General features: G+C 48.0%; 1 protein-coding gene across 2 annotated transcripts in view; it reads left to right on the top strand.

Annotated features, from left to right (window-relative positions):
• TGFBRAP1 (transforming growth factor beta receptor associated protein 1) overlaps positions 1-13,107 on the top strand; it is a 46,015-nt gene that overhangs the window by 9,992 nt on the left and 22,916 nt on the right. For both annotated transcript variants that reach the window (XM_082672348.1, XM_082672347.1), the window contains exons 2-3: positions 4,143-4,843; positions 12,239-12,433. In XM_082672348.1, the coding sequence (XP_082528474.1) occupies positions 4,156-4,843; positions 12,239-12,433 (883 nt within the window). In that variant the 5' untranslated portion in view covers positions 4,143-4,155. The remainder of the gene's footprint in view (positions 1-4,142; positions 4,844-12,238; positions 12,434-13,107) is intronic.

Genomic DNA, 13,107 nt, shown 5'->3' with positions numbered 1-13,107 from the left:
TCTCTGTGTAGCAGCAAGAAGGGACTTATTGAACTGAGGCTTCCTAGGAAACCTAAAGGGACCTAGGAAGTTGCCAAAGCAACAGGTTCTTTGGACAGTGGCTTCAGGTGTAACTACAAGATACTGTGTACATCTGTAGAAGAAAACTAGTATTTTTACATTAACATTTTCAAAGACACTCAGATTCTGATTATCACTAGTGGTGGTGTGTATATTCTTAATTTGGTGGAAAGTAATCACTAATATTTAAATTTTGGCCCTTAGCACACATGTTGCTTTATACTGTTACTTGCGTAGTTTTCTATTATGTCCTTAATGAGATTGGGAGACTCTTGGGAAGGGCACAGTGTCTTGTAACATTTTTTGCACACATACAGGTGCTTGTTGCATATGTAATGTTATCTGTTTTTATTGTCCATGAATGTATTAATATTTTTCCCTTTTTTTCTCTAGGTATATATTTTGCAATTTTGAGAACACTGAAATATTGATCTTTTAAATTACAGCCATGCTTTTAAGGTGCAGTTCTAAGAAAAAGTTAGTTTAGATATCAGATCAGTTTGCAATCACACGATAAAGTATGAATTGTACAGTTTAGAGAAATTTTGAATCTTATTACCATGTTAAAACCTCTCTGAATTCAGACCCCAGTAAGGTGGACTTAATATAGGGAGGTACAGCCTAAAGTTTATCTTTCTGTGATTCATTATTTTATCCAAGTAAATTTATCATGTGACTAGATCATGGAGGAAATTTTCCTGCTGCTTAAAGGAATAAATCATTTATTTATTTATTTATTTATTTATTTATTTATTTTTTTGTGGTACGCGGGCCTCCCACTGTTGTGGCCTCTCCCATTGCGGAGCACAGGCTCCAGACATGCAGGCTCAGTGGCCATGGCTCACAGGCCCAGCCGCTCCGTGGCATGTGGGATCCTCCTGGACCGGGGCACGAACCCGTGTCCCCTGCATCAGCAGGCAGACTCTCAACCACTGCGCCACCAGGGAAGCCCGGAATAAATCATTTTTAAGTATCAGAATGTTTAGTGTCAGCTTTCATTTACCTCCATGTAATTCTGTTTTAGCAACTTTGGAGTTTATAATACACTATTGTTGACCTTTGTGCTGTGAATTGGCTCTCCAGGACTTTATCTAGCACTAGATACACACTTGCACCCTTAAACAAAATCTCCCCAACATGCCCCCAGCACCTGGGAACCACCATTCTACTCTCTGTTTTCAGGAGTTCAGCTTTTTTAGACTCCACATATAAGTGAGATCAGTCAGTGTTTGTCTTTCTCTGCCGTATCTCACTTAGCATAACGCCTTCAAGGTCCACGCATGCTGTTGTAAATGGCAGTATTTCATTTTTCTCATGGCTAAAGAATACTCCCTTTGTATAGACGTATATGTATGTATGTGTGCGTGTATGTGTGTCCATATATCTCACATTTTCTTTATCCATTCATCCATTGACAGACACTTAGGTGGTTTCCGTATCTTGGGTATTGTGAATAGTGCTGCAGTAAACATGGGAGTGCAGAGATCTCTTCGAACTTCTTTTTTCATTTCCTTTGGATATATACCGAGAAATGGAATTGCTGGATCACATGGCATTTCTATTGTTAATTTTTTGCGGAGCCTCCACAGTGTTTTCCATAGGGGCTACACCAGTTTTCCACCGACAGTATACAAGTGTTCTCTTATCTCCACATCTTCATCAATACTTGTTGTCTTCTTGATCATAGCCATTCTAACACATGTGAGGTGATGTCTCATGGGGGTTTTGATTTGCATTTCCCTGATGATTAGTGTTGTTGAGCACCTTTTGGCCATTGGCCATTTGGATGTCTTCTTTGAAAAAAAAGTCTATTTAGTTCCTCTGCACATTTTTTATTGGATTGTTTGTTGTTATTATTATTGATTTGTATGAATTCTTTATATATTTTGGGTATTAATCCCTTATCTGATATATGGTTTGCAAATATTTTCTCCCATTCTGTAGGTTGCCTTTTCATTTTGTTGATTATTTCTTTTGCTGTGCAGAAGATTTTTAGTTTGATGTAGCCCCACTTGTTGACTTTTGCTTGTGTTGCTTGTGCTTTTGGTGTCATATTCAAAAAATTATTGCCAGTCCAAAGTCAAGGAGCTTCTTCCCTACGTTTTGTTTCAGTTTTACGGTATCAGGTCTTATGCTTAAATCTTTAATCCATTTTGATTTAATTTTTGTGAGTGATGTGAGATGGGGTCCAATTTCATTTTTCTGCACGTGGTTATCCAGTTTTTCCAGCATCATTTATTGAAGAAACTGTCCTTTCCCCATTGAGTATTCTTGGTTCCCTTGTCAAATATTAGGTGATTGTATAAGTGGAGGATTATTTCTGGGCTCTCTATTTTGTTTTATTGATCTCTGTGTCTATTTTTATGCCGGTACCATACCGTTTAAATTACTATAGCTTTGTAGTATAGCTTGAAACCAGGAAGTTTGATGCCTCCAGTTGTGTTCTTCTTTTTCATGATTGCTTTGGCTATTTGGGTCTTTTGTGATTCCATACAAATTTTAGGATTATTTTTTCTATTTCTGTAAAAAATGCCACTGGAACTTTGATAGGAATTGTATTGGATCTATCGATGGTTTGGGGTAGTACGTACCTTTTAACAATGTTAGTTCTTCCAATCCATGAACATATTCAATAGGTAGCCTTCCATTTGTGTCCTCTTCAGTTTCTTTCATCAACATCTTGTAGCTTTCATTGTACAGGTCTTTCACTTCCAGCCTTTGCTGGACCGCATCAAAGAATTAGGGGTTTGGTCTCTTATGAGGCAACGCTTTTGGATACGGAAAGTGAGAAGAAGTCCAGCCAGCCGCCCTCTGACTTCATCAGGCCCTGCAGTTCTCTTTAGAGTTGCATAATCCCCCTCTCCTGCTTGAGGCTGTCAGGGACTACTGGGCGTGAGTCTGCTTTCTGGCCAGCGGAAACATCAGGGAAAAGCCATCTTGCTCATTCCTGCTGCCTCTAACTTTGTGGAGTGTGAAACCAGTGTCCTTTCTGGAGGAAGAAGTAGAAAGCCCAGGGTTAGAGTGTGGGGCAGTCTGTCCTCTGGTGGAAGTAATCCATTAACTGACCTGTCAGTAACCTCACAAATCCACTGAGTACCTCAACTCACCACCTGCAAGCCTTGGAGCCTTGCAGCACATCTCTTCTTTTATTCTTTTTGGGCACGCCGTGCAGCATGTGGGGTCTTAGTTCCCCAACCAGGGATCGAACCCACATCCCCTGCAGTGGAAGCACGGAGTCTTAACGACTGGACCGCCAGGGAAGTCCCGAGGCACGTCTACTGCTCCAGCGAACGAGTTTACTCTGGGAGCCAAATACGGTGCTGGGGCAATGTGCGTACCTCAGTGGGAAAAATACAAGGGAATTTGGGGTGTGATCCGTGCCTCTGTGTCTCCTGCGAGATCTGAGGGGCAGGAATTAACCACACAATGTAGGTTGCTCTCCGCCATTCACTTAGACACCGAGTCTAGTGGCTGGTGAGGCTCAGGGGAACATCAGTGAGGATCACTTGTGCCTTTTTCTGAAGTGTTTTTGTTGCGTTGCCTGTGTGAACAGGTGTGCTTGTCTTCTGCCCACAGGTGTGTTTCCAGGAGCGGTGTAAGGAGACGCCCTATAAGTCTCAGCTCTCTTGAGAATGGGCAGGGTGACACTTCGTTAGAGGCGCGCGTGTGCTCTCCTGCCGGGGTCTCTGTTTGCCTGGTGGGAGGAGACCAAGTGGGAAATATTTTTTTTTTTTTGCGCTACGCGGGCCTCTCACTGCTGTGGCCTCTCCCGTCGCGAAGCACAGGCTCCGGACGCGCAGGCTCAGCGGCCACGGCTCACGGGCCCAGCCGCTCCGCGGCATGTGGGATCTTCCCGAACCGGGGCACGAACCCGCGTCCCCTGCATCGGCAGGCAGACTCTCAACCACTGCGCCACCAGGGAAGCCCGGAAATCTTTTCTCTCCTTCACTTTTTTCCAATAGCGCCGAATGATTTCCTTTCCCTGAAATCAGAGCTGGGAATCCACGTATATTTATCGTGACCGGAAATGGTTGTGCTTGGTCCTCGTTCCTCTAACTTACCTTTCTTTTCCTCTCCCGCAGGTCAGCCGCAGACATGATGAGCACCAAGGCGTTCACCCTGGTCCCCGCCGTCGAGCGGGAGCAGCTGATGGGCGACAGGGAATGGGTGTCACTGGAGTGTGTGGAGTGCTGCGGCCGGAACCTGTACGTGGGCACCAGCGACTGCTTCGTGTACCACTTCCTGCTGGAGGAGAAGACCGTGCCCGGCGGGTCGGCCACGTTCACGGCCACCAAGCAGCTGCACAGACACCTGGGTTTCAAGAAGCCGGTGAATGAGCTGCGGGCGGCGTCGGCCCTCCACCGGCTACTGGTGCTCTGTGACGGCTGCATCACCCTGGTCCACATGCTGAGCCTGGAGCCCGTGCCCTCGGGCGCCCGTATCAAGGGGGCCACGGCCTTCGCCTTGAATGAGAACCCGGTGAGCGGAGACCCCTTCTGCGTGGAGGTCTGCATCATCTCCGTCAAGCGCAGAACCATCCAGGTGTTCCTGGTGTACGAGGACCGCGTGCAGATCGTCAGGGAGGTGTCCACTCCGGAGCAGCCCCTGGCAGTGGCGGTGGACGGCCACTTCCTGTGCCTGGCCCTGACCACCCAGTACATCATCCTCAACTATAGCACGGGCGTCGCCCAGGACCTGTTTCCCTTCTGCAGCGAGGAGAAGCGGCCCATCGTCAAGAGGATAGGGAGACAGGAGTTCCTCCTGGCAGGCCCCGGCGGATTGGGTGAGGCACCTCGGCTAACCTGGCCGACCTCTGCCCGGTCTCCCCGCGTTCCGTCCTTGAATTCACGCTGAGATCGGAGAGGCAGATTGTGGTTCTGAAAGCTAGACGCTCGTGCAAACAGAACTGCACGCCCAGTGCTTGCGCAGTTTGCATTAGATGGTTTTGTGAGTGTGGGTTTAATGGAACAAAAATAGGCCGCTCTTAGAATCACATTTCCTTTGTGCTAGAGTAGAGCCTGACGATGGCTCTGGGGAGAGAATTCCACTAAGGGGATAAGTACACGAAGAAGAATCTGTAAGACTTCTCGATAAGATTTTCTCCTGTGGGTGGGTTTCCTAGCGGATTGTTTTTATTCTCCATTCTGAAAGGAGCTGAGGGAGCTCACTTAACAGATGATTTCAGAGGTGGAGGCTCCAAGGGTATGTCCCCGGTTTTCTCTTACTGACTGCAGTTTCGTCCCACCAAAAAGCGTCTAGCAGCTAGCTCCTTAAAAGGGCTTGAGCTGTTTGGTGTAGCCTTCCTCATTCTCCGCGCTGCCTCCTAAGAATCAGAGCTGGCAATGTCATCTGTGGTCATGGTCGTGGATGGTTCATAGTGTGTGTGTCTGGGACAAGCAGGGGCTGAGACGAGTGAGTCTCCCTTAACACCCACAGTCTTTAACCTGTCTTCCTGCCCTCTTACAACTTGGTGATGTCCGTGGCTATGCCTGGATCCTTTAAGTCCCAAGGGGCTGCCGAAGGGCAGCGTTCTGTTGCTGTCCATTCCTCCTTCCTGTCGACTGGAACCTTCTGCAAGAGAAGCTTCTCATTAACTTGGTTTGCCCCCAGGATCACCGTATAAGAAAGGCAGGAGAAGGAGGTTTTCGGAAAGATGACCCTTCTTCCCTAAGTGAAGTGTCGCCATGAATCATGGATGTAAATGTATGTGGCGTTTCAGTCCATCTGCCCTTGGGGGTGGTTTATTCAGGTTGACGGCAAGCCCCTTCCCCACGCCCCGGGAACGTTGGTATCTCCCTTGCCTTCTGCTGTGACAAGGTGTCCGGGGTCCCTCTGTACGCTTCCTGCCCTAGATCTGGTTTCCGCCATTTCTCCAAGGACCCCTGATGTTTAGAGACCGCAGTCTGGGTGCTGGAGGTGCTTGGGGTCTGCTGTTTCTAGGTCTCTTGGGTGGACAGAGCTGGGAAGTATGCCTTATTTAAAGATAAAACCCATCATGAGAGTATATCGCTGGAACAAGTTTGGGGCTACTGGGCCCTGACCCCGTCTGTCTGCGTGCCTGTGTCTCCTCCCGCCCACCCCCAAATCCTAGTAAGGTCCCACCGTGACGTGGTTGTTCCTTTGATCTGCCCCACAGGACACAGAGCAGGAGGACAGGACCGACACCACTGCGCCCGCCATGTAATCACCAGAAAACGTTTGATTGTAGTTCTTTTGTCCTCAGGGTACGGGCCGTGTAACCCACTAGGAACGTGCAGTCACATTTCTGCGTTTAAAGTCACTGGGAGTAGTTCCCATCCGTGTGGCTCTGCCGACAACGGGATATACAGTTAGACGGATGTGCTTCGTTTCACTTTCCGTTTCTAGAAATTGCTTTCTCTCATTGTTTTCTTCTGTAAATATGTACAAGTTTCCACGTCAGATCCACACAGCAAGGTACATTCCCCTACTCTCTCCTTCCCCCAGAGGTAACCTTTATTAGTGTTTGTCCTTTCATTTTCAAATAAAAATTATAAATGAATATGTAGATATGTGTATCTCCCTCCTTCAGAGTTGCAGGCTGTCTCTCCCGTGTGGAGGGACCACCGTGCCTCAGTCAGGCCCTGGTGGTGGGCATTTGGGTTTTTTCCAGTCCATGGTATTAGTAGGAGCTTATCTGTTTGGATTTTTCCAGTGTATCTGTGGGAAATCTTTCTAAAGATGGGGTTGCTGAGTCCACATGTAAACGCATGTGAATCTGGAGGGGGACACTACCACCCACCCCCCACCCACCCCCGACAAAGGTGGTAGGTACTGTTTTTTCTTCCCCTGGCACCTGTTTCCCCTGAGCTTTGCCAGCAGCGTCCATATATTGTCAGACTTTCGTGGTTTTGCCCGTCTGGCACATGAGGAATGGTATCTCAGTGGTGTTAATCACATTTCTCCTTTTGTAAGCAAGATGGAACATTTTTCAAGAATTGAAGAGCCATTTGCCTTTCTTTTGATAATTATCCCTTCTCGCTAGCTGGTTACTTTAGCATTTGTTATATATTTGAGATACCAACTTGTCTGAGACGTGTTTCAAATACCTCCAGTTTTTACCCTGAAAAAGCGTTTCTTACACGTTTCTATATAATCAAATGTATTAACCTTTGTACTTTATTGCTTCTTTTCTGAGTCATAATTATTAGGGATGTTTCCCCCTCTCCCAGGTTGTAGACAGATTCACCCAGATTTTCTGCTGGTACTTTTATGGTTTCATTTCTTACAGTGAAGAGTGAATTCGATTTCCTCTTCGTCTGTGTGGTTGTCTGCTCTCCCCACACCTGATTCAGGAGTCTGTCTTTCCTCGCTGGTGGCGGTGGCTGCCTCTCAGGTACAGTCAGTTTCCTCATGCCGTTGGGCCTCGCCTGATGGGTTTCCTGTTTTGTTCCGTCAGTCCGATTGCTTATTGATGAGCCGGAGCCTGCTTTGGATGTAAAGGCTTTGTTGTGAAAACATTTGACTCCAGTACCTTGTGTTGGTTTTAGTGTCCAGATTGAAGGGAAATGGTAGTCAATCATGTTCAGGCCTCATTTTTCCTCAAACTTAATCTGCCTCAACTACCTGGGCATCATGGTAAATGAACCAACCTTCTTAATCGTTGTTCTGCTTGTAATAGGTGTGATTATAAGCAAATTGGAGATCCCTCGTAAGCTCTGTAATACATCACTATATGCAGGCTCTGTGTACAACACAGTCATCACCACCATCGTTAAAAGGCTTCAGAAATTAAGTTCAAGCAAATTACTGTAATGAATGCATATGCACCATCAGACATATCAACGCTGTATGTTTTCATTTTGCCCACTGCCTTCCCCCCTGAACATCACATGTGCCCACTGCCCTGTCATGAGAAATTGCTCTTAACTTTTTGCCTTAGTTTTTTTGTGTTTTTTTTGTTTTGTTTTTTGGGCGGGGCCGCGCAGCCTATAGGATCTCAGTTCCCCGACCAGGGATTGAACCTGGGCCCCGGCAGTGAAAGCCCAGAATCCTAACCACGAGGCCACCAGGGAACTCCCTGCTTTAGTTTAAATTGCACTATTTTAAGCAGCGCTTTGTTGAAAATTTCATAATACAATTGATTATTGTGACTTTAAACTCTATCCTTGGATAATGCTTCTTGAACAATGTAGATAATTCAGCTATTCCGTACCTCTCATGGCCCCCCTTCCCCCTCCCAGCTCAGATAAGGGGGTCCCCTGATATTTAGAGGGTGGAAACCGTCTAAATGGAAAAATAACGCAGTGGAAAACAATGGTTTTTGAAGGTGTACCATTTACAAACGTGGTACATTTGCAGGTTGACAGCACTTGTGTGCCTTTGACAATACAGAAACAATAGCGCGTGTCACCTGCTTTCAAGCATAGAATCGGTGGGTGGGTGTCAACAACGGTGCCCCTGTTCCTGAGTGGACCCATGGCACCTTAACTCCACCTGACCTGGACCCCTGGTTGCCAGTTACTGATCTGCTCTTTTATTCCGGTGAAATCCTGTGCTTTCCTTTTTGTGTGGAAGCCTCTGTTCTGGATCTCTGGTTTCTGCCCTTTTCATTGCAAGAACATTCATGTCTGGGCCTCTGTGCTGCACAGTCCCCGGTCGGGTGATGCCCGGCCTTAGCGGGTAAGTGCGGCGACCCTGATTTAATTCCAGGGCGAGGCTGGACAGCGTTTTGGTGTCCGTGCTCCCATGAGAGCTGTGCTATCCAGAACACGGTTGTTTGATCTGAAATTCACAGGCTCCTTGGGGTTGCCGTATGCTTGTCCCGTCACCAGGTTACGTTTGCCAGACATCTGGGTGCAGACGGTGTGCTTTTCTCTCCCTTCGGGCTCTTTCGCTGGCTGGTTCTAAATGCTCGGAAAATTCTAGAGGGTGCGAACCTCATTTCCTCCTGCCAAGCTCGAGCTTTGCACCTCGAGTTTCTCTCCCTCCATGTGTTTCACGCTCTTTGAATACTTCGGCGATGCAGTCGTGGGGTAACTCAGACCTTAGTTCCGTCCTCTCTGTGACTGTACAGTGTCAGACGTGCCAAAGTCCATGCCTTCACTCTTGTGCCCTCTCCACCCCTGGCCCAGAACCCACCGCCCTGTCGGCCCCTCTTACCTGCTGGCGCTGAGCTTTCCGGGGTTTTCCACATTTCCACCGAACTCCTTGACTCCTGGTCTGCTCTGGAAAGAAGTAAGGAGGAGCGCTCGCCAGCCTCAGAGGAACCTCCTCTCCCCATGGCCTGGCGTCCCCTGGCTCTCCTGCTGCAGGAAGGGTGCCGTCACCCCTGAGGATGCACTGGAGCTCCAGGCGCCCCTCCCAGAGGTCCATGCCCTGCCAGCCCTGCATCCTGACCCCGGCTTGGTCTCAGACCCGCCCGATCGTGTCGGTCCTTATTCTGATGGCGCACGGTGGCCTTGACTCTCGCTCCCTCTAAGTCAGGTGCCCAGTTCCATGATTCGCCCCGGAAGTTACCCCTCCTCGGTCAGACCCCCCGGCTGGCCTGACTCAGGGCTCCTTCCTGGTGGCTGGCGGCTGCCTGGCCTCCCCCGAGTTTGGGTCTGTCCCTCCTTCCAGGCTCCTGCCAGGCCAGCCTTCCTAAGGCCCCTGTAACGCTGTAACGAATTCAGCCTGACTTTCCTGGTCAGCGTTTCCTGCTCTGCCCCGAACTTGAACTTGACTTTCTGACCCTCAACATCCCAGGCAGGGTTTGCTCTCTTCCGGGGCCACATACGCACTTCCCTGCATCCCGGGGACCCTCGTGCTTCTTGCCGCGGGGGCCTCACTGGCCTCCTGTCATCCTCCTGTGTCTGCTTTTTATCGGGGAGGTAGTTACCCGTGCATCTCCCTGAACCCCTTCACCGCCGGGAGCTCCCGGGCGCGGCTCGGGTCGGCTGTCGCTTTAAGCTGACGCCCCGCATGCGGACATACAGCTCTTCTCGTCTGTTCTCATCTAATACCTGAGCTCTCTCTTCTGTTCGTGGTGGGTTCACCCGAAGCCACATGCTCTGTCGGGGCGTTATTCTCGATTTTACACTGTTCCTCAAAACACCCCAGTGACCACTGTGCTTGTCGATTGGCCATCGATTTAAAAGTAGAATCAGCAGATTAACATGTCAGTGTCTATTCAGTTCTGATAAAGAATTATTCTCCAAAAGTGTTCCTCATACCAAACCAACACTTGGTGCTGTTAGTCTGAAACCTTTGGCCAATCTGATGGGTGTAAGTTGGTTTTTTACTTTTTTTTTTTTTTTTTTAATTTCTGTTCCCCTGGTTACTAAGGAATATGGGAATCTCTTCAGGAATTTGTTAGCTATTTGCATTTTGTTTTCTGTGAATTACTGATGCATATCCTTTGTTTTTCCCTTGAGTTAGTCTTTTTCGGAATGATTTTAAGAGACTTTTAAGGGTGGAAAGGAAATGCTGAAGGGGAAGGAATGTGTTTCCTTAGTAGGAGATGCACTCTCTCTCTCTCTCTCTCTCTCACACACACACACACACACACTCTCACTCTCTCTCTAAGGCTCACTGCTCTGTCATCTTGACAGGGTTTTGGTTGGTGCTACTGACGTGACGAGAGCCAATATTTTAAGTGTGAAGCAGAACCAAACAAGTGTTGTACGTACAAGTGGCCCCTGCAGGAGGTGCCCCAGATTGTGTCAGGCAAGAGCACAGCGTGGACACGCATGTGTGATCCCACCTGATACCCATTTTCTCTTTTTATAAATTTACTTATTTTACTTTTTTTGGCTGTGTTGGGTTTTCGTTGCTGCACATGGGCTTTCTCTAGTTGCGGTGAGCGGGGGCTACTCTTCATTGTGGGCGGGCTTCTCATTGCGGTGGCTTCTCTTGTTGCAGAGCAAGGGCTCTAGGCGCGTGGGATTCAGTAGTTGTGGCGCACGGGCTCAGTAGTTGTGGCACGTGGGCTCAGTAGTTGTGGCTCACAGGCTCTAGAGTGCAGCCTCAGTAGTTGTGGCGCACGGGCTTAGTTGCTTCATGGCATGTGGGATCTTCCTGGACCAGGGCTCGAACCCGTGCCCCCTGCATTGGCAGGTGGATTCTTAACCACTGTGCCACCAGGGAAGCCCCTGATACCCATTTTCAAGAACAGCCTACTTTGGAGGAAAAGAGCTAGGTTTGTACTTGATTAAGTGCAATACATTTCACTCTTTGTAACCATGGAAAATTTAGGAGGGTCAGTGATTTCACAGGCTTAGGAAGTTTGCTCCTATCGTATATTTGAGATACTTTCCATTGTTTTAAAGTACTGTCTGTATTTCTCTGTCTCTCTCCCTCTCCCCACTTCTCTGTTGTGTAATAGAAACCGCTTTTCTGCTGTAGGAATACCTTATCATTTGCAGGCAATAGCATGCTGTTTTTTGTTTTTATTGAAGTATAGTTGATTTACATACCATGCTTTTAAAGGTGTCTTATGTCAAGCACTTTGAAAACTGACTTAAAATGGATTGACTTCACTGGGTGAATGTGAATTTTCATAAACCCCAGTATCTATGGACTCTATCCAGCTCATTTGGAAATTTCGTTTAGTGCTTTATGTACAAAATAGATGAACCGTGGTTGACTATGGAAGTTATCATTGACGAACACTTAACAGCTCTCTGTTTTCAGTTGCAAGATTGCTTGTATCCCTGCATCAGAGAGAACGTGTATCCAGAATTAGACTTGAACTCTGAACAGAGACAGTTCTGGATAGGAAGCCTTGTAGAGTGCCCGGCACACAGTAGGTGCTCAATAAGTATCTGAATGAATGCGTTCAGTGCTGAGTGAATGTATAGGGAAGAGCTGGCACTTAGAGATGCAAACCCACGGGAGGACCGGACGTGGAAGCAAGCTTGTGAAGCTTCTTAAATTGTGTGAAAGTCACTTTTCCCCACGTGTGAGGACATGGGCTGTACACACCTTCATGTGGGTACATGTACACGTTTTTAACGTCACGTTTAATTGGAAGGAAATACTGATGTAGACATCCTGGGGAAAGCGGCTCTCTTCACGAGAATAGTCATGGAGGGTCCTTTGCACACGCCGCTGTTATATTATCTTTCCCATCTCGAAATGTAACGAAGGGGCAGGTATTCTGAGTTGAGACACATCTACAGAAAACAAACAAGCAAAGCCCAGCTCCTTGAAGCCCTCCTGACCCTTCCTGTTTTCCCAGGCATGTTTGCCACGGTGGCCGGGATATCTCAGCGCGCGCCCGTGCACTGGTCAGAGAACGTGGTTGGGGCAGCCGTCTGCTTCCCATACGTCATTGCCCTCGACAGCGAGTTCATCACCGTTCACAGCATGCTGGACCAGCAGCAGAAGCAGACCCTGCCCTTCAAGGAAGGTCACATCCTCCAGGATTTTGAAGGTACTAGTTTCCACGGAATCTTAACAACATTTAGCTGTCAATCTTTTATGCTTGTATTTCTTCACTAAATGCTCTTAAGGGTCCATTGGGAACTTGGCCTCTTGCTGAGCATGGAAGATCCGCAGGCAATGGTAATACAGTCTCTGCACTTCAGGGGCACCGAGGTTAAAGGGAGACAGTGAAACAAATGGCCACAGCAGTTTGAGAGCTTGATAGCAGCAAAATAAGGCCAATTGGGAGAGCAGAGGAGGAAGTATTTCCTAGAAGTACCAGGGAGGGCTTCCTGTAGGAGACGGTGTTTGAGCCAAACCTTTAAGGATGAGTAGGAACCTGTCAAGTGGATGTGGTGTGAAAGAACCTTCAGGCAGAGGGGAAGGCGGGCGCAAATCTTCTGAAGGAGGAACTCTGGGCTCCGGGCTACGCAAGCGATTCCCAGGGGCTGTGGTGCCTGCTGTCTGAGGAGGGCTGGCCTGGGTGAGGCCGCAGCGGACCAGGGCACCAGGGAGGGAGGGATTTATTTTACTTTTCCTAAATTTTATTATGAACGTCTTCCAACGTGCTGAAAAGTTGAAAGAAAAACAAACTGAATCCCTGCCCCCCATTCACCTAGATTTTTTCGTACCGGTTCACATGCTGCTGAGCAGTTTGGAAGTAAGTGGAGGAGACCATGGCGC

The sequence above is a fragment of the Grampus griseus genome, assembly GCF_964374135.1.
Source record: "Grampus griseus genome assembly, chromosome: 15".
NCBI lineage: Eukaryota > Metazoa > Chordata > Mammalia > Artiodactyla > Delphinidae > Grampus > Grampus griseus.
Note: the sequence above shows the minus strand (reverse complement) of the source record. Positions and strands in the feature narration are given on the sequence as shown.